Source organism: Narcine bancroftii, chromosome 3 (assembly GCF_036971445.1).
Source record: "Narcine bancroftii isolate sNarBan1 chromosome 3, sNarBan1.hap1, whole genome shotgun sequence".
Taxonomy (NCBI): domain Eukaryota; kingdom Metazoa; phylum Chordata; class Chondrichthyes; order Torpediniformes; family Narcinidae; genus Narcine; species Narcine bancroftii.
Window position 1 is genome coordinate 271,531,438 of NC_091471.1, and position 21,633 is coordinate 271,553,070.

Below are 21,633 nucleotides of genomic sequence, written 5' to 3' on the forward strand. Positions count from 1 at the left end.
TTTCCTGAGGCCTGTTCCATCTTGCAAATATGGGGCGAGACCTTTGCCCTCACTGGTGTTTGTCATTTGTTCTGCACATTTGTTTGATTACACAATGCGGTACAAGACCATCCTGTAAACAAACATTGCAAAAACAAACATGCTTTAGCAAATAAATTTAAAAAAAATTTTGAATGAGGATGCCTATTATAGAAACTGCTGATTTAAAAAGCCAGATGTTACATTTATTGTTACGTAAGTGTGGTCAACATATTTGAGTGACATTTACCTGGACAGAGCTGCTCTCGCGTGCAGAGGCCATCTTTCAATGACCGATACTTATTGTACTAAAGCTTAATTCCTAGTCTGGCATTGACTTGTCATCTCACACTCTCCAATACCGACTTGTGCTCAATGAACTTTTGAATTTAATAATATTATGGGAGCCCACTCATAAATAGTGATGTTCATAAGTCCTTGTAGCCTGTCTTGTATACGTGAATAGAGTAAAACCTGAAAGTCTGCAGACACTGTGAAAGAAGTAAAAATACAATGCTGGAGAAACTCAGAAGGTTAAACAATGTACTTTGTATAGTAAAGGTAAAGATACATAACCCAACATTTCAGGCTTGAAATACTTTGAAGGGCTCAAGCCTGAAATGTTGATTATATACCTTTATATTTGCTATATAAAGTACATTGTTTGACCTGCTGAGTTTCTCCAGCAATGTGTTTTGACTTGAATACAGGAATGTCTTGATCTGCTTGTTGCAGGCAAAATTGGCGTAGTTGTTGATAGCATGGAGCCTTAGGCTGCGTGAAGATGTTGGTGACGTGCTGAGAAATGGGAAGCGATGGATTTTCAGAATGCTTCTGATTGTAAGGCATACATCATAAATAGCACGGGTGCTGGGGAACATTGAGGAACGACAGACCTTGGAGGACACCCACAGATTCTCAAAGGTGGCGACAGATGTCGACAATGAAGTCAGAGGCCACGTGGAATACTGACCTTCATTAGTCAGAGCATTGATTATGACCCTGCTTTAGAACTTCAGCTGAAGTACTTTGTGTTGTTTTGGTTCAATGCTTCTTGTAAGTTTATATACAGTATTTCTCTCAGGTCACCTCTCCGCTTCTGATGCTCTAAAGAAAACATCTCAAGTTTGACCAACTTCTCCTTAGCAGCACTGCCTGCTAATTATTTTCTGAACTTCACCTTGAGCATCTTTTGGAATTGGGGTGCTGGGTATCGGGGTGCTGGGTATCGGGGTGCTGGGTATCGGGGTGCTGGGTATCGGGGTGCTGGGTATCGGGGTGCTGGGTATCGGGGTGCTGGGTATCGGGGTGCTGGGTATCGGGGTGCTGGGTATCGGGGTGCTGGGTATCGGGGTGCTGGGTATCGGGGTGCTGGGTATCGGGGTGCTGGGTATCGGGGTGCTGGGTATCGGGGTGCTGGGTATCGGGGTGCTGGGTATCGGGGTGCTGGGTAATCGGGGTGCTGGGTATCGGGGTGCTGGGTATCGGGGTGCTGGGTATCGGGGTGCTGGGTATCGGGGTGCTGGGTATCGGGGGTGCTGGGTATCGGGGTGCTGGGTATCGGGGTGCTGGGTATCGGGGTGCTGGGTATCGGGGTGCTGGGTATCGGGGTGCTGGGTATCGGGGTGCTGGGTATCGGGGTGCTGGGTATCGGGGTGCTGGGTATCGGGGTGCTGGGTATCGGGGTGCTGGGTATCGGGGTGCTGGTATCGGGGTGCTGGGTATCGGGGTGCTGGGTATCGGGGTGCTGGGTATCGGGGTGCTGGGTATCGGGGTGCTGGGTATCGGGGTGCTGGGTATCGGGGTGCTGGGTATCGGGGTGCTGGTATCGGGGTGCTGGTATCGGGGTGCTGGGTATCGGGGTGCTGGGTATCGGGGTGCTGGGTATCGGGGTGCTGGGTATCGGGGTGCTGGGTATCGGGGTGCTGGGTATCGGGGTGCTGGGTATCGGGGTGCTGGGTATCGGGGTGCTGGGTATCGGGGTGCTGGGTATCGGGGTGCTGGGTATCGGGGTGCTGGGTATCGGGGTGCTGGGTATCGGGGTGCTGGGTATCGGGGTGCTGGGTATCGGGGTGCTGGTATCGGGGTGCTGGGTATCGGGGTGCTGGGTATCGGGGTGCTGGGTATCGGGTGCTGGGTATCGGGGTGCTGGGTATCGGGGTGCTGGGTATCGGGTGCTGGGTATCGGGGTGCTGGGTATCGGGGTGCTGGGTATCGGGGTGCTGGGTATCGGGGTGCTGGGTATCGGGGTGCTGGGTATCGGGGTGCTGGGTATCGGGGTGCTGGGTATCGGGGTGCTGGGTATCGGGGTGCTGGTGCTGGGTATCGGGGTGCTGGGTATCGGGGTGCTGGGTATCGGGGTGCTGGGTATCGGGGTGCTGGGTATCGGGTGCTGGTATCGGGGTGCTGGGTATCGGGGTGCTGGGTATCGGGGCTGGGTATCGGGGTGCTGGGTATCGGGGTGCTGGGTATCGGGGTGCTGGGTATCGGCATCCATTTTTGCAGGAGGAGTAAACCAGCCCTTCCCCACTTTGTCCGAGTATTGGAATGATTCATAGGCTCATCATAAGATCTACGAGTTAGCATTCAAGATTAGCACATACTGAACAAGCATATGTGGGATTCAAATAGATTGTTCCCCACTCTGTTGTGGCTTTCTTTACAGCTTCATTTGAAAGCGTAGAAAGTTGTAGGAAGGAATTTTGAACGTAATACAAAGAATGATTTCAAATATCAACTGTGCAAATCTAGCCCAAAAACAATGCTTCATTCAGCCAGAAACTCTATTTATATTCAGGCAAGTAGATCTGTCCTTCTCTGTGTGAATCAAGCACAGATATACAGTTTACAGTTCCAGCAATACAGTGCAAACATCCTGAGATCATATTTCGACAAGTTCAGTCCAAACATCCTAAACCACCATTTCCTGCAGTAACAGTGTAAATACTCTCATTAAAACCAATGTGTAAATCGGCCTGATGGAAACGAGAGAACATGTGGACAACAGGAGCAGGAGTCGGCCATTCAGCCCATTGAGCCTATTCCGCCATTCAATGTGCTCATGGCTGATCTGATGATCGGCTCATTTCCACCGACCTGCCTTTTCCCCATATCCCTTAATTCCCCTACTATGTCGAAATCTACCCAACCTTGTATTAAATATATTTGCTGAAGTTGGTTCCATTGCTTCAATGGGCAGTGAATTCCACAGAAAAGCAGTTCCTTCTCATTTACTTTGAATCTCGAGGCTATGCCTCCTATTTCTGGTCTCCCCTTTCATAATTTTATGTTTCTATCTCTTCTAAATTCAAGTGAGTACAGTCCCAGATGACTCAATCTCCTCCTAGGCCAACCTCTTCATCCCTGGAATCAACTTGGTGAATCTCCTCTGCACAGCCTCCAAAGCCAGTACAGGAACATCGTTCGTCAAGTAAGGAGACCAGAATTGCACGCAGTTCTCCAGATATAGCCTCACCAGTACCTTGTACAGTTGCACCATAACCTCCCTGCTCCTAAATTCAATCCCTCAAGCAATGAATGGCAATGTTCCATTGCCTTCTTGATAGCCTGCTGCACCTGCAAACCAATCTTTTGTGATTCATGCACAAGCGCTCCCAAGTCCATCTGCACGGCAACACGCTGGAATTGCTGACCAAAAGGCTTGCAGAATGATGATCTGGTGCAAACTGGTACAGTGGGGAGAAATTGGAGAAAGGTTCTGGGTCATCAAGGGAAGGGTGAAGGAGGAATTCCCTGGAATGCCTGTATCACATCAGAATCCTTTGTTTGCAGTGAACAGAGTAAATTGCAATTGCTTTCCTAAAGTTGTGGTTTGACAGTGATTTGCTAAGCTAATGGGCATGGGGTGTGTGCCCCATCTGCTCATAGCATGTGGCCATTCACCTTCAAAGTCCGTAGGATGCTATCAGAACACAAGTAGTAGAAGCACAAGTAAAACGTGATGCCTCTTGTGTAGTCATCTGGTATGGAGACATGCCCTTTGACTCAACAAATGTACACCTGCCAACAGGCACCCATTTACATTAATCTAATTTAAGTCTGAAGCAGAAGAATTGTGATCTAGAGAAGAAGCAGACGCAGGCTGGTTGACAGATATAATTAAAGAGAGGACTGAGGAAATTTGAACAAATAGCACTTCATAGTTGATTTGACCTGGCTGTGGGAACTGATGTCTCTAATATCCTCCAGTTGTGGATTCACAGTTCATTTAATCAATAACAAGCATTTTGACCCCCTGTTGGGCACAAGGAGAGCCACAAGGGTATTGTCTCTACTTCATGACATGTCCAGATTCAGTTCTTTCACTTGCTAGTTGGAGGTGAGAATTGTGTTCAAATAAAGTGACTCTCAGCTTTCAATTGGATTAAAAAAAATATGGGAGGCTTTCATTTATACAATGATTTTCACAATTCAGGATGTCACACAAAGCTTTGTAGACAAATAGGTACTTGTTGAAAGGTGTTTGTGAGGTAGAAATGGCAACATTCAGTTTGTGGACGGCATTCTTTGACAAATGGCAAATTATCTTTGTCTGGTGGTTGTGGGGCCCCTTTTGGACAGAATATAAGGGAAAATGCCGTTTCAAAAAAAATTCCTTTGGATCTTTCTCATCTTCATTGAAAGAGCTAGGCTTTAAAGATCACCTTAAAGGAAAATGGGGAATTAAGGCAAAAACCATAAAGCATGAAGTTGTGAACTATAGGTATTGTTAGTGAAGGCATGGAGCTTTTAAATCTGAGGGGTATGCACAAGGCCAGAGGAAGAATTCAAGCTTTTCAAAGAGTTGGAAGAAATTGCCAGGATTGGAAGGTAAATGTTGGGAAGGCCTGTGGGTATTTGATAACACAAAGAACATTTTAGAAACGAAGGCTTGCTAAACCAAAAGCTTTTGTACATGAGAGTGCAGGGAAGATGGTAAATTTGGACTTGGTTTGAGTTAAGAGGTGATTAGCAAGGACCTTAAAGATAGAAAAGAACGGACCCCTCACCTGAGTCTGCAGTGAGAAAATTGGGGTGTTCACACCGATACAGTGCTGGAAGTGAGTCTAGTCCTCTGGCTCAGCGTAAGATGAGATGAAGCAGATTTCTTCCTTAATATGTCTGATCCTTACAATCTCTTGCATTTCTGTCCAAATGCCCCTGGCCAGCTGTGATAGTACAGACCTATCACCAATGTATAAAATTACAGTATCTAGAGTGTAATGACTGTGCTTACAGCGATTGGCTGAGAGCTTAGCGACGCCTACTGTATGAGCCTTAAAGGGTTGTGTCCCTAGCCAGGTTGGATCATTCCGGACTGGTCGGCTGTCTTTTGCTAATAAAAGCCTTGGTTTGGATCAACAAGTCTTTGGTTCTTTCGACGAGCTCTACACCAACATATTGAGAGGCCTGGGGAACAGGGTGAAGAAGAACGCTGGCAGTAACATTTCCTTAAAGGAGTCTCTAAAGGGCATTCAGAGGTGTCTAACTTGAAAAGACTACATTAATGAACTGCCCAAAATTAATTGTAGCATTAAACCCTAGATGGTCAAGCATCAAATCAATTTAACCTACCAGAAAATGTGCCTTAAAAGAATATTCCCATTTGTAAAGGATTTATTTGGTAAAATTTCCAATTTTGTCTCCTTTTTTAAAAAAAAAATTGTTTACACTCATATTGAATTTGTGAGCCCCCATCTTGATGGAATCTGGAATTGCTCCACCTTTTAAAACTTTTATTGTACTTTCCTCCTTTGCTCCACACTTGGCAGCCAAGGAAGATTGGAGATGAAGTTAGCAAAGTGTTACGAAGAGGTGGGGGGAAAAAAAAATTAGATGTTGGAATCGCAGGATGAGGCCATTTGGCCTAGTGTGTCCATTCTATCTTGTAGACTGAGCAGTCAAGGTTCATGCCACTGCCTCAGGAGAGGTCTTGTGAAAATGGAAGTGGAACCACAGCCATAGTCACGATGGGAATGTGACCCAGGCACTTGGATTGGATCTTTGGGGGCAGCACAGCCACAGACTTGTGGGTCTTTGGTATTGATTCTCTTAGGGGGAATCCAGAATTAGAGTTGGGCCATTTTGGAATGGATGGATAAATGGATTTGAATGATTGCACTGCTTAGCTGACCAGAATCAAAATTTATTGTTACAAAAACGTCACAAAATTCATTGTTTTGTGGCTGCAAAATAGTGCAATAAAATACATCACAAAAATAAAGAAATAATGCAAGAAAATAGCATGAAGTGAGGTCGTGTCTGTGATTCATTGTCTATATGGAAATCTGATGACAGAGGGGATAAAGTTGTCCCTGTGCCTCTGGGTGTTCGTCTTCAGGCTCCTCCATTCATGTCACAAGCTCCACTGTGGTTCACCCTCAGTCTTAACGCTGGTTGAGCACATCCAAGGCCATGCCCATGAGCTGGAAACTCCCAGGATCCTTGGCATATGATCTGGATTTCCTTCATGCAGTGAAATCTAGGAAATGGATGTAAGGCTCACCAGTTGACTAAACAGATTTGTCATTTGCATTGTGTTCATCCTCCGTTCCTGTTTTGCGAAGTGTTATGAGAACTTAAATTGTATTATTGACACACCGTAAATGCAAGTTAACAGTGTTGATATTAGGGGCAATAGTTGCAGGAGGAACCTTGAGATTCTGATAACTAATAGAAAACTGTGCCTGAGATGTTGAATTCACACAGTGGCCGTGACCTCAGATGTTCTTGCTCAGTGCTGACTCTTTCTTGAGATGCAGCTAATTAAGTTTTGTATTGTCAAAGTAATTTTTGATTTTGCTAGATAGACCTTGGCACCACTGTGCCCTGAGGATATAAACTGACTAGCAACTGATAAATGAGGGGGAGGGGGGAGAAGTATCATAAAATCTGAATGTGGTTATGTTTGTAAATCATTCTGTTAACAAATCAGCCTGTAGAACACACTTTATCTCCTTCCAACTCCTTATTTGGTTTTTAATGCCACGGACTTCCATTTCTGCTGATATTGCAGTGGGAATGGTTTTGCAGCAAAAGATTTAACGCCAGAACCTTGTCATTGAAATTTGGATTTGTCTTTTTGCCACCTTTCTGGGGGCTGTTTGCCAAATGCTTTAAACATTAACAGCGACATGGAACACACCAAGAAATATGGAACCACATTTCCTCAGCAGATCAGTTACTGGGGGAATGTGAATGAATCCCATTGTTTGCTGTTGGCCAAGAACAGAGGGGGACAGGGCTGAACCCCCCTTCACCACTGGTACCTTCTTTCATCTTGGTCAAGGTGCCAGGCTGACTTGAAGGAAATGTGAATGGGCTGATTTTGCTTTGGCAAGCTTGTTGCTTTCTTGTTAAATGTGATGATAAATACACAGTAATAGCAAGCAAAAAAGAGCCATCACTGGGATGGAAAAGTTTGTGGACATAGGCCCAAAATAGGAATGTTGTCAGCTCACCTGCCTCGCCCCCATTGTCTACAGATAAATCTTGCTCCTTTCCCATCATTGCATTTATACTTTGTAGGAATGACAGTAAGCGGAATAGTTTTCTACAAAGTTTTTAATTGTATTATTGACACACCGTAAATGCAAGTATTCAACCTCTTTTCGAGGTTGAATACTCTTGTTTTTGAACTGCTTCTTCATATTTTGAGTCCTTTAATCCTTTGGACTCTGGCCATTTTTAACCTATCATAATATATTGGGTCCATGGATAAATGATGAAAACCATTACGCAACAGTTGGTGGTTGAGTATAAAACCAGTCCCAGAAAGCGGGGACACTGTGTATATGTGGGTGTTGCTAGTCCCTGAAAACGGGGTTATGGTGTCTAAAGGGCGAAAGCAAGGAACTTAATGACAATCATTTCCTTTACTGTGATGCTTGATTTTCATTGGGGAAAAGAGCAGCTGAAAGTCCATAGATTTACAGCATTTCCAACTTTGGGAAATTCAACATCTGTCAAATTAAGTCTGAATTCCTACCATCCACTAGAAAGATGTCAGTTGGTTAATTGCAATGATTTTATTTTAATTATAGCAAAGCTTGCTCACAAAGCAGTCTGTGTTCCTTCAGCTCTGCGTGCACAGTGAACCGCACGCACCCGGAGACCATGCCCGAAACAACCTTGCAGCTGTGCAGCTCCTCGTATCATCAACAAATCCTCCAGCAACTTTGTCAAAAGAACTTGCTCCGGGTGTTGTAGATCTGGAGGTTACTCTATTAATGTTTCAGGTGCACGTGCTCTTCCCAAGTTGATGGGTTTGTGATGGGAAGGAAAGTGAAGGAGAACACATTAAACATTCAGGAAAGTTAGTGCACTGACAGTGCAGTGTCTTTCCCCATGTGAAGATATGATTGAGGGAGAGAATGTACGTGGGCCTGGAAGAAGGATAGCGTGGGCAAGAGGGAATGGAAGAGCGTGTGAGCAGAGGGAAAGTATGCATGTGAGAGTTTCCAGGACTTTGTGGACTTGTTCCATTTCCAATGTTAAAAGAGCATTAAATTTGTGCAGTTAGCTCTGAAATTATTGATTGGGCCATGCTCATGAACTTTGTGCATGCATTTTTTGTTGCTAATTTATGTCAGGTTGCCATGGTCCTCACCTTTGGCACAGTAGATTTCCCATTTCAAAAGTTCTCTAATTTTGTGATTCAACATGCAAGGGTGATACTAAAACAGTCCACAAAGACCCTCAGCAGTAAAAGTAATCCTGACTATGAGCTCCGCTTCTCAATCACTCAGTCCCATTCCATTCTCTGACACATTCAACCAGACTCTTCACAATCTTTCAAGATTCTTTTATTGTAATTATGTAATAAAGTAGAAAATTCAATATTACACAAAATTTCCTTTAGTCTACTGTAAGGGAGAGAAAGATTTGCCAAAGGTTGCCCGGAACCATTTTCAGTCAGAGAAAGAAAAGCAAAAGGGTCCCCCCAGGGGCCCCCTCCAGCACTTCCGCCGCCTCTGCAGTTGGACGCGCTCCGGTCCAAACCGTTGGCAACCCGAACTCCAGATCCAAACCTCTCACAAGATCAGGAAGCCTTTCGCATCTTGGTTCTGGTATCTGGTACCCCTTCGCCAGTCTTGAGTCAGCCTCCAGCAGTTCGTAGCCTGGCGTGAATCCTTTGACCGTAGTCGCCCACAGCCTGTGTGGATACCTTGCCTTGAGCCTGTGTGTTCTTCAACCTCCGAGCCCCTCACTGGTCCGCCACTATGATTGCCATCCCATGGGTTGCCTCTTTTGCTTCTCCTTCTCATACAGTGGGAGGTGGTCATCCTGTTTTCTGGTGACTTGCATCAGTCCTCTGCATTCCTGGAGTCTGCAACCCCTCAAGGCTGTTGCCGAACATGGGCGCCATCATCTTGGGTCCAGACTCCACTGTCACAGGATTTGAATATAATGCCTATACAGAGCCAATAGCAGTCAAAGTGGGCAGTTGGACCCCGAAGGGGAATGCTGTGTCTCCTCTCCCTATGGATCCACAACAGTGGCATCATTGCCATTACAGCAGTTCGGGCAGCACCACTATTTGTTTTTTTTCATGACATCACAATGAGGACGATATGCTGTTATTGATCTTCACTCCTTAATATCCATGTGATTGCTTCGCCATGGGCTTATTGTTACTGGACCCAGACACCACCTCAGCATCTTGGCTTGGCTTCGCGGACGAAGATTTATGGAGGGGGTAAAAAGTCCACGTCAGCTGCAGGCTCGTTTGTGGCTGACAAGTCCGATGCGGGACAGGCAGACACGGTTGCAGCGGCTGCAGGGGAAAATTGGTTGGTTGGGGTTGGGTGTTGGGTTTTTCCTCCTTTGCCTTTTGTCAGTGAGGTGGGCTCTGCGGTCTTCTTCAAAGGAGGTTGCTGCCCGCCAAACTGTGAGGCGCCAAGATGCACGGTTTGAGGCGATATCAGCCCACTGGCGGTGGTCAATGTGGCAGGCACCAAGAGATTTCTTTAGGCAGTCCTTGTACCTCTTCTTTGGTGCACCTCTGTCACGGTGGCCAGTGGAGAGCTCGCCATATAACACGACCTTGGGAAGGCGATGGTCCTCCATTCTGGAGACGTGACCCACCCAGCGCAGCTGGATCTTCAGCAGCGTGGACTCGATGCTGTCGACCTCTGCCATCTCGAGTACTTCGACGTTAGGGATGAAAGCGCTCCAATGGATGTTGAGGATGGAGCGGAGACAACGCTGGTGGAAGCGTTCTAGGAGCCGTAGGTGATGCCGGTAGAGGACCCATGATTCGGAGCCGAACAGGAGTGTGGGTATGACAACGGCTCTGTATACGCTTATCTTTGTGAGGTTTTTCAGTTGGTTGTTTTTCCAGACTCTTTTGTGTAGTCTTCCAAAGGCGCTATTTGCCTTGGCGAGTCTGTTGTCTATCTCATTGTCGATCCTTGCATCTGATGAAATGGTGCAGCCGAGATAGGTAAACTGGTTGACCGTTTTGAGTTTTGTGTGCCGCATCTCTGTCAAGGAAATTGCAACCAGATCTTTGGAACTCTAGCCTCTCCTGGTTGTTGCCTTTCATTTCCCCCAGTGTTACAGAAAATGAGACCAGCCAAAAGTCTGCCACGTTTGTGCTGCCTTCCACCATCTTATTCACACATCACTGTGACACTAGCTGTGACCTATGGTGGCTCTCTGAATGACAACATTTGGATTTTAAAACTTCCATTATTTTCAAATCCCTTCTTGGCCTCACTTCTAATTATCTCCTCCAGTTTTGGACACGAGTTTATCTGGTTTGAATTGCTACACAATAGTCAACCGAGCTTACAGCTGCCAAGATTCTAAGGAACCGGTACTTCCTTCCTAAAACTCTCTGCTCTTGCTCTTTGCTCTTTTAATAGGTTCTTTGAAAAAAATATCTGTGGCCAAGCATCTCGCCTTGAGTCCATCCCTTATGTACTGCATGCCTCAGCTGCTCTCGATGGTATTCAGCTTCACATACACACTGTTTTCTGGGTAAAGATGTTTCTTGAGAATATCCTGTCTGATTTTTGTTTTTGGATGCTGGCTTTTTATAGATTGGCCTCTGGTTTCCTCTCTTTTCCCACCAGTGAAAATATCCTGATTGTATCTTTCCATATTTTTCACAATTTTAAAGATCTTTATTGGTTCTTTCTCTCAATGTTCTCAGGTCAAGAGAAAAGAGTTCTGGCTGTATGCTCTTGATGGAAGAACCTTGCCTTGTATTCTCCTTGCAAATCTTTTGTCTGCCATCTCTAGTACTTCCTTTTATAAGAGGGTGATCGCGATTGTACTCAGTGGTCCTGGAATGAAGTTTCAAAAGGCTCTTCTGTCTTTCAATTCTATACTCCCTCATGGTTGGTTTATATTTACCTTAGGACCTCATCCACCTTTATTGCTGCTTTGAATGACATTGTGAGTTCACCTCCTACCTGTTTAGCTATATAATTTGCCCCGGTCCGGGCAGTATGGACCGACCTAAGAGGGGAGGAAGACCCCTCCAGCCCGGGTAAGAAACCTGCATAGGAGAAGGCCACTCCGATATAAAACCTACGAACCAAGGACCTCGCTGCCACGTCCCAGCTTGCTTGGCCACGGCACACGAACCATGGGTGTAAAGGGTGGGGCCAGTACTGCGCGCACTGCACTCTACCTAAAAGCTCCTTTGCGCAGGCCCGAGGACAGCTCCACGTCCTCACGTCCTCCCCTCCACGTCCTCCCCCTCCACGTCCTCCCCCTCCACGTCCTCCCCCTCCACGTCCTCCCCCTCCACGTCCTCCCCCTCCACGTCCTCCCCCTCCACGTCCTCCCCCTCCACGTCCTCCCCTCCACGTCCTCCCCCTCCACGTCCTCCCCTCCACGTCCTCCCCCTCCACGTCCTCCCCCTCCACGTCCTCCCCCTCCACGTCCTCCCCCTCCACGTCCTCCCCCTCCACGTCCTCCCCCTCCACGTCCTCCCCCTCCACGTCCTCCCCCTCCACGTCCTCCCCCTCCACGTCCTCCCCCTCCACGTCCTCCCCCTCCACGTCCTCCCCCTCCACGTCCTCCCCCTCCACGTCCTCCCCCTCCACGTCCTCCCCCTCCACGTCCTCCCCCTCCACGTCCTCCCCCTCCACGTCCTCCTCCCCTCCACGTCCTCCCCTCCACGTCCTCCCCCTCCACGTCCTCCCCCTCCACGTCCTCCCCCTCCACGTCCTCCCCCTCCACGTCCTCCCCCTCCACGTCTCCCCTCCACGTCCTCCCCCTCCACGTCCTCCCCCTCCACGTCCTCCCCCTCCACGTCCTCCCCTCCACGTCCTCCCCCTCCACGTCCTCCCCCTCCACGTCCTCCCCCTCCACGTCCTCCCCCTCCACGTCCTCCCCCTCCACGTCCTCCCCCTCCACGTCCTCCCCCTCCACGTCCTCCCCCTCCACGTCCTCCCCCTCCACGTCCTCCCCCTCCACGTCCTCCCCTCCACGTCCTCCCCCTCCACGTCCTCCCCCTCCACGTCCTCCCCCTCCACGTCCTCCCCCTCCACGTCCTCCCCTCCACGTCCCCCCCTCCACGTCCTCCCCCTCCACGTCCTCCCCCTCAAAAGATGCTCACAAACTCAAGCTAGCATGCTGGAACATCAGAACCATGCTAGACAAGGCTGACTCCACCGACCTGAACGTCGGTCTGCCCTCATTGCACATGAACTCCTCAGACTTGACATTGACATAGCCGCTCTCAGTGAAGTCTGCCTGGCAGATGTAGGCAGCCTCCAAGAACACGGCGCGGGCTACACACTCTACTGGTCTGGCAAGCCTTCGGATGAACGACACCTATCAGGTGTAGGCTTCATGGTCAAGAACTTCATTGCCTCCAAACTCGAAAACCTTCCGACAGGCCACTCGGACCGAATCATGTCCATGCGACTCCCCCTTCAAATCAAGCGTTGCATCACCCTCATCAGTGTCTATGCTCCAACCCTCCAGGCAGAACCAGCAGAAAAGGACAAGTTCTACACTGACCTGCGCAACCTCATCCAACGCACCCCTACAGCCGACAAGGTTGTCATCCTTGGCGACTTCAACGCTCGCGTCGGCAAAGACTCAGAAACCTGGCCAGGAATCCTGGGCAAGCTTGGCGTCGGCAAGTGCAACGACAATGGGCGCCTCCTGTTGGAGCTCTGCGCAGAACAGCGGCTTGTCATTACAAACACCCTTTTTCAGCAGAGGGACAGCCTTAAGACCACCTGGATGCATCCCCGATCCAAACACTGGCACCTCCTGGACTACATCCTGGTGCGAGAAAGTGACAAACGAGATGTGCTCCACACCAGGGTCATGCCCAGCGCGGAATGCCACACTGACCACCAGCTGGTTCGCTGCAAGCTCAACCTTCACTTCAAGCCAAAGCCCAGGAACAGTAAAGCCCTCAGAAAGAGGTTCTATGTTGGAAACCTGCAGTTAGACGAAGCGAGAGGAAACTTCCAGGCAAACCTCAAAGCAAAGCTCGACGATGCAATCCGCCTCACGGACCCATCCCCTGAAACCCTCTGGGATCAGTTGAAGACTACCATACTGCAATCCACTGAAGAGGTACTGGGCTTCTCCTCCAGGAAAAACAAGGACTGGTTCGACGAAAACAGCCAGGAAATCCAGGAGCTGCTGGCAAAGAAGCGAGCTGCCCACCAGGCTCACCTTACAAAGCCGTCCTGTCCAGAGAAGAAACAAGCCTTCCGTCGCGCATACAGCCATCTTCAGCGCAAACTCCGGGAGATCCAAAATGAGTGGTGGACTAGCCTCGCCAAGTGAAACCAACTCAGCGCGGACATTGGCGACTTCAGGGGTTTCTACGAGGCTCTAAAGGCTGTGTACGGCCCCTCACCCCAAGTCCAAAGCCCGCTGCGCAGCTCAGACGGCAAAGTCCTCCTCAGTGACAAGATCTCCATCCTCAACCGATGGTCAGAACACTTCCAATCTCTTTTCAGTGCCAACCGCTCAGTCCAAGATTCCGCCCTGCTCCAGCTCCCTCAACAGCCCCTAAGGCTAGAGCTGGATGAGGTCCTCACCCAGGATGAGACATATAAGACAATCGAACAACTGAAAAGTGGCAAAGCAGCAGGTATGGATGGAATCCCCCCCAGAGGTCTGGAAGGCTGGCGGCAAAATTCTGCATGTCAAACTGCATGAGTTTTTCAAGCTTTGTTGGGACCAAGGAAAACTGCCTCAGGACCTTCGTGATGCCACCATCATCACCCTGTACAAAAACAAAGGCGAGAAATCAGACTGCTCAAACTACAGGGGAATCACGCTGCTCTCCATTGCAGGCAAAATCTTCGCTAGGATTCTCCTAAATAGAATAATACCTAGTGTCGCCGAAAATGTTCTCCCAGAATCACAGTGCGGCTTTCGCGCAAACAGAGGAACTACTGACATGGTCTTTGCCCTCAGACAGCTCCAAGAAAAATGCAGAGAACAAAACAAAGGACTCTACTTCACCTTTGTTGACCTCACCAAAGCCTTTGACACCGTGAGCAGGAAAGGGCTTTGGCAAATACTAGAGCGCATCGGATGCCCCCCAAAGTTCCTCAACATGATTATCCAACTGCACGAAAACCAACAAGGTCGGGTCAGATACAGCAATGAGTTCTCTGAACCCTTCTCCATTAACAATGGCGTGAAGCAAGGCTGTGTTCTCGCACCAACCCTCTTTTCAATCTTCTTCAGCATGATGCTGAAACAAGCCATGAAAGACCTCAACAACGAAGATGCTGTTTACATCCGGTACCGCACGGATGGCAGTCTCTTCAATCTGAGGCGCCTGCAAGCTCACACCAAGACACAAGAGAAACTTGTCCGTGAACTACTCTTTGCAGACGATGCCGCTTTAGTTGCCCATTCAGAGCCAGCTCTTCAGCGCATGACGTCCTGTTTTGCGGAAACTGCCAAAATGTTTGGCCTGGAAGTCAGCCTGAAGAAAACTGAGGTCCTCCATCAGCCAGCTCCCCACCATGACTACCAGCCCCCCCACATCTCCATCGGGCACACAAAACTCAAAACGGTCAACCAGTTTACCTATCTCGGCTGCACCATTTCATCAGATGCAAGGATCGACAACGAGATAGACAACAGACTCGCAAAGGCAAATAGCACCTTTGGAAGACTACACAAAAGAGTCTGGAAAAACAACCAACTGAAAAATCTCACAAAGATAAGCGTATACAGAGCCGTTGTCATACCCACACTCCTGTTCGGCTCCGAATCATGGGTCCTCTACCGGCATCACCTACGGCTCCTAGAACGCTTCCACCAGCGTTGTCTCCGCTCCATCCTCAACATTCATTGGAGCACTTTCATCCCTAACGTCGAAGCAACCTCCTTTGAAGAAGACCGCAGAGCCCACCCCACTGACAAAAGGCAAAGGAGGAAAAACCCAACACCCAACCCCAACCAACCAATTTTCCCCTGCAACCGCTGCAACCGTGTCTGCCTGTCCCGCATCGGACTTGTCAGCCACAAACGAGCCTGCAGCTGACGTGGACATTTACCCCCTCCATAAATCTTCGTCCGCGAAGCCAAGCCAAAGGAGAAGAAAGAAAATGTTAAACAGGAAATCTGCAGATGCTGCAGTCTAGTGCAGTACTCAGAAGTGGCTAAGGAATTCAGCATGTTAGGCATCGATGGAAAGCAAAAGGCCATTGACGTTTCGGGCCTGGGACCTTCTTCAAGTGTGTGTCCTGCTGAGTTTCTCCAACACATTAGAGTATATTGCAGGTAATATCTGCTCTTATTAAAAGATCGAATTACAATATTCTACATTCCCCTCAGCAAATATATTGAGTTACTCTGAATGGTATCACAGCCACATCATTCAGCTTTGCAAATCCACAAGATGGGGTCAAAACATTAAGCATTGGGCGGCTTGTGGTTTCAGCTGTAGAATAGAGAGTCTGCTAATGTCATATGTTGTTTTTTTCGAGGCGAGAGATTGAAATATAATTGTGGGTGATTTTTGACAGGAAAGAACATCATAACTTCAAATCTATTCATTTTCTGTTTGTGTTTTATCTTGGTTCTCTAAACCCTGTTTGGTTTTGTTACAGCACCAACAGCAGGTGGTCCAGGCAATAGAGCGAGCGAAGCAAGTCACCATGGCTGAGCTAAATGCCATCATTGGGGTAAGTGACCTTCCTATACATGTGGTTCCATGTGCGATGCGATGGGCCACATCCGAACCACAAAAGTCACTGTGACATTGTGGTGGCTTTTATTCTGTATGACTATCAGTGACATTCAGTTTGCTTTTTGTGGCTGTCCTTGTTTGTACTTAACACCCTCTCTTGAACATGAGTCCATTGGACCCATGGACACTGAGAACAGTGAGACATCCTCACTATCCCATGTGTGAAAGACCAAACAGTTGTCTAGAATGCATCCCTGGTTCATTGTTCTTGCCGTGCAATAGCTCTTGAAAGTTGGAGGAACTAACGCCACATTAAAATGATAAAACCTGACCTATTTTGAGTTGTTGATGGGAGAAGTGGAGTGGGAAGTTACAGGTGAGATGTGTGTGCATGTCTGCGTGAGAGAGAGAGGGAGGTTTGAACATAACAGAAGGCCACGCATGCCAGCAGAGATTATTGGAGCTTCATGTTCACACGAACATAGACAACTTGGAATTCTTGTAAGCCAGTCAAATTGTCTGGCCTGTTCTATCTTCCACTAATATATTTTGTAATTTTAAACTTTGCGATTATACAACCCTGTCAATTTTATTCAGCCTCCATGGAACTTCACAGGATGGCCTCATGTTTCGACTCTATCCTGACATACTGTTTACAAGTGTATGTTGACTACAGTTTTGCACTACGAATAAGTGGTAATTCTGCCTCGCCCTCAGGAAAAAAGAATCTCAGGGTTGTATGTGATGTCATGTACGCACTCTGACAATCAATCTGAATCTGAAATCTGGTCAAAGGAACCATGAGGATTTATAAAATTGAGGTACTTTAATTAGTTCACAGAAAGTCATAGGATTTCTGATGGTCCCTGGAATTCCCTGGGGCATCCCCAACTAAAAGGGAGCAAATTCATAATGTCTTCAAATTTATTTAGTAGGGAGCAGGAGGAGGAGTGCACTTTGCCAAGCACAAACTCTTTAGAAGGGTTTGCATGTCACAGCCTCTAACAATGTCACAAATTAAATGATCTGCTCACAATACATTGCATCTTGGAGGCTTTGACTCCGTGTAAATCTCATTAATGCGAACATGCAGAACAAACGGAACATTGGGCCCAACCAGTCCAATTCTGTGCAGCTTTACTCGTCTTTCCTTATTGAATCTGTCATTGCAACCCTTTTTTCCTTTCTCCCTCATGTACTTGTCGGGTCTCCTCTCAAAGGCCATGAGACCAGTGGTTCTCAATCTTTTTCTTTCCACCCACAGACCACTTTAAGTCATCCCTCTGCCATCGGTACTCTGTGATTAGAAAGGGATTGCTTAAGGTGGGATGTGAGTGGGAGAGGAAGGTTGAGAATCACTGCTCTAGATCCAATTGTTACTGAACTATTTTGCTTGAGAAAAATTGTCATCGGCCAATTTCCTTTGGCGTTCAGAAACTGTGCACATAATGAGTCGATTAAAACAGTAGTTTTTAACCTTTTTCTTTCCATCCACATCCCACCTTAAGCAATCCTTTACTAACCAGAGAGCACCTGTGGCATAGGGCATACTTTAAAAAAAAAATTATTTAGACTGCAGCATCTGCAGATTACCTGTTTAACAGTAAATATTACAACCAAATTATACTGCTAAACAGGTAGGAGGTGAACTCACAATGTCATTCAAGGCAGCAATGCAGGTGGATGAGGTCCTAAGGTAAAGATAAACCAACCATGAGGGAATATTGAATTGAAAGACAGAAAAGCCTTGTGAAACTTCATTCACAGTGGAGCGTGCCAGGACCACTAAGTGCAATCGTGATCACCCTCTTATAAAAGGAAGTAGTAGAGATGGCAGACAAAAGATTTGCAAGGAGGATACAAGGCAAGGTTATACCCATCAATATTAATCATCACAGACAAATAATAATTACTACATATATAGTATGAATAATCATTTTTATCGACATAAATAAAACCCAGCCTCTCCACTAACACCCTCCCTCCTCCCTACCCCAACTAAAAAGAAAGACAAAGGAGATCACTATTTAATCTTAAAATTTTATAACTAAAAAGCTTCTTGACTGCAGGAGTGAAGACATCCGCTGGAGCGGACCGAGACCTCATACTTTAACATCAATAGCTTTCAAGTAAGGACTCCAAACTTTGATTTAAAAAAAAAAAGAATATCTATCTCTCAAATTCTATGTAATTTTTTTCAAAAGGAATACAGGCTTTTTTTCAAAAGGAATAAGACATACTTAAGATGGTATGTGAGAGGAAAGGAAAAGGTTGAGAACTACTGCTCTATTCACTCAAACATTCATATGGGAATGAGCACCATATTTGCATCACCCTTTGGCTAAAATGTTTCTCCTGAGATGACTATTGGATTCCTTCATGACTTAGATTAATAGCCTCTTGTTACACTCAACCCTACAATGAAAATGTTCTTTGTTTTCACTCTATAAATAATGTTTCATCATTTTAATGTTTTCCTACCTCTTCATAATTGCTATATTTTGATCATGAACAGGTGTTAATACCCACCCTTGCTCCTGCCTTGATATTGGCCCACACCTTTGGCACATCTGTGTGGTTTTGGTCATGCAATTGGTGTGTTGTCTCGGTGTATCAATTTGTCAGATCCGTTATTGACATAAACATCCTTATTTATAGCAGCAGCAGCTCCAGCACCTGTCCCATCATGCACCTCCCATTCCGCTCACTCCACATCCGTCGGGTCTCCAGCCGGGAGGAATTCCGTCAATTGGAGGTGGCTCGGGCCTCTTGGCTCTCTCCAGTGCCCTCGGCGTCCATGCCCACTTAGCAATGAAAGATGACAAGAATCACCTGGACATGGAGCATCACAGGGGTAAGAGAGCCATCGGTATCTTGGCCAGTTTCATGGAAGGTCAGAAGAATATCTCTTTGTACGAGGAACCAAGCTACTTCAACCAATCTAAAAAGAGTTTTGGCAAGAGTAAAATGGCAAAAAAAAATCCAAAATTAAATTTTCATTAATAATTGCAAAAATATAAATGAGAAGAATTTTTGTGGCCAGGCGACTCATGAGATGTGGTGGTTGAGGGTGAATAAACAAGGGTGTTAAGGGGTGCTGGACAAGTAGGAATGGAAGAGATGGGAGGAGCTGTGAAACAGTAAATAACCCAGTGTGTACCAGTAGGACTGGGAAGTTCTGGGTCACAGAATGTTACAGGCCCTCTGGCCCTTAATGTTGTGCCGATCTCTATATTCCTAACAAAAAAAACGAAGCCTACCTACCTCGCAACCCTCTGTTTTTCTTTCATCTATGTGCCTGTCTAAGAGTCTCTTAAATGCCCCCAAATGGTTCAGCCTCCACCACCATCCCTAGCAAGGCATTCCAGGCAGCCACAACTCTGTGTGTATTTAAAAAAAAAAGAAATGTCTCCCCTTAACTTTCCTCCCTTCACTTTATACAGAAAGGATGATCTAAGTTATGTTCTATAACTGATTAGAGTGCTGAAGTCTTTTCTCTGTTCCTTAATCCCAGCCTATTTCACTTTGATTTTGGTTGCAACCATGCCTTTCATAATTCTGCAACATTTAATGTCCCAAATTGATTCCGTGGTTTGCTGGCTTCCCTTTGTCCTTTCCTTCCAATCCTCTACTGCCCTTCTGTTCCTATTCATTGCGCAGTATTACGTAGGGTAGAACACATTACCTGTTTGAAATGGTCTTGTCTTGAGCAGCCTCAAAAATCATCAGGGTTCTGTAAAGCTGGCATGGTGGCTGTATGTAATGTTAGGCAAATGGTTTTGCTGTGAAAAATGTCCTGGTCAGTGTTTATCTTCATATTTGGAACACTTAATTAGAATTTAAATCCATTTTTTAGAATGCTTCTAGACTGTGAATGCCATATGCACTTCCTGAAATATTTCTACTGGATAGTGGCAGTGTTCCTGTCTCCTTTAATGAATATTGTTGAGGTATTGGCTTACATCCGTGCATAATCTGGCTCAACTAGAACATATTTAAAATGTATGATAAAAGTAGGTGGGGGTGCACTGCTCAGAGATATTGGGATCAAACAACCAGGCCAGTAAGATTATGGATTACATTTTGACAGTGGCAATCCTCTGTGACCTGACATTAATTTTCACAAGCTAAAATCCTACTCCAGTGTTTTATTACAGAGCTTGGTTAAGGGAAGAAGTGAACCCTGTGACACAGTAACCCTCTTGCAGCCTGCCCACTGGCAGACAAGGACCTGAAACATCATGGCTGAGGGAGGGGGTGGGGGAGATTCTTAAGGTGATTGGGCAACCTGTACATCTGGGCAGAAAGCCTAAGATCCCTGATGATAATGGTGCCCAGAGTTTGTGAAGTTCACCCCCAACAGCAGAGCAGAAACACAGGAAGGCGATCAGTGTGGTTAACTATCTCTGGCACTGGATGGACGGGCCCTTGGCACACTTGGATGTCTCCATCTCCATTCCCACCGGGAAGCCACTTTAACTGTAAAGACTCAGCTGGAGCCTGAAATGCACTTCTTTGTTGGCAGTTGTTTTCTAATTGGCAGGAGGTTGGAGCAGGGAGAGCTTGCAGCAAGCGAGGATTGTGGAGATAAGCTACATAGTGAGTGGACAGAATATGCAACCAACACTTGTTCACATTTCACAGTGCTTGGCATGCGGTGAAACAGATGTCAGGCACTTGGATCATATGAGTGGATAGTTTATGATTCATTTGGAAGGAAAAAGACTGTCTAACTTAATAGACAACTTTGAAATGATGACAGGTTTTAATAGAGTGGCTATGTGGAGAAGACAATCTAAGGCAGTGAAATTTGGAAGAAACTTCATAAATGGGAGAGGGGAAAGAATACAAGTCCTCTATTCATCGAGTGCTTGACACAAATACAACTGGATTTAAAGGGTGGACAGAGAGAAGACCAGGAGAGAAGGATATGGAAGGTAACAATGATGGATTCAGATGTTGAAATGCAGGAAGATGCTTGAGTGCCCAGGTCAGGAGGACCAAACACTAGAGAAGAAAGTGAAGGGAGGAAAGTTTAGAGGAGACATCAGTGATTTTTTTTTTAATGCAGAGAATTGTGGGGTCTGGAATGCCTTGGCAGGGCTGGTGGTGGAGGCTGGAACATTAGGGGCATTGAAAAAACTCTTAGACAGGCACATGGTAAGGATTTTTAAAAAAAATCAGTATATATGGGTCAGCACATCATGGGCTGAAGGGCCTGTAGTGTTCTATGACTTGTCTGGGGAAAATTAGGCTGAACGACCTGATTCTGTACTCAATATCTCCCAGAAAATCCACTAATCTGAATGTGCTTCAGTGGTGTGACATTCCTTCCTGTATAAATCACACGGTTTAATTTATGCTTATCACACAATTTGCAATAATGGTTTTTTTTTTGTGCTTTTCATACAAGTGTTCTTTGCACTGGCTCACCTTTCTGTTTTTAGAGGATACAGTAACCCATCATACACAGGCAG

The 21,633-nt window shown here is 46.6% G+C and overlaps 1 protein-coding gene across 3 annotated transcripts in view; it reads left to right on the forward strand.

Annotated features, from left to right (window-relative positions):
- The window catches only part of LOC138758771 (transducin-like enhancer protein 4), a 209,670-nt gene that overhangs the window by 81,087 nt on the left and 106,950 nt on the right, over positions 1–21,633 (forward strand). For 2 of the 3 annotated variants that reach the window (XM_069928143.1, XM_069928144.1), the window contains exons 7-8: positions 16,077–16,151; positions 18,815–19,010. In XM_069928143.1, coding sequence (XP_069784244.1) covers positions 16,077–16,151; positions 18,815–19,010 — 271 coding nt within the window. Of the gene's footprint in view, positions 1–16,076; positions 16,152–18,814; positions 19,011–21,633 lie in introns of those variants that run through there. The other variant, XM_069928142.1, reaches the window with a different exon arrangement.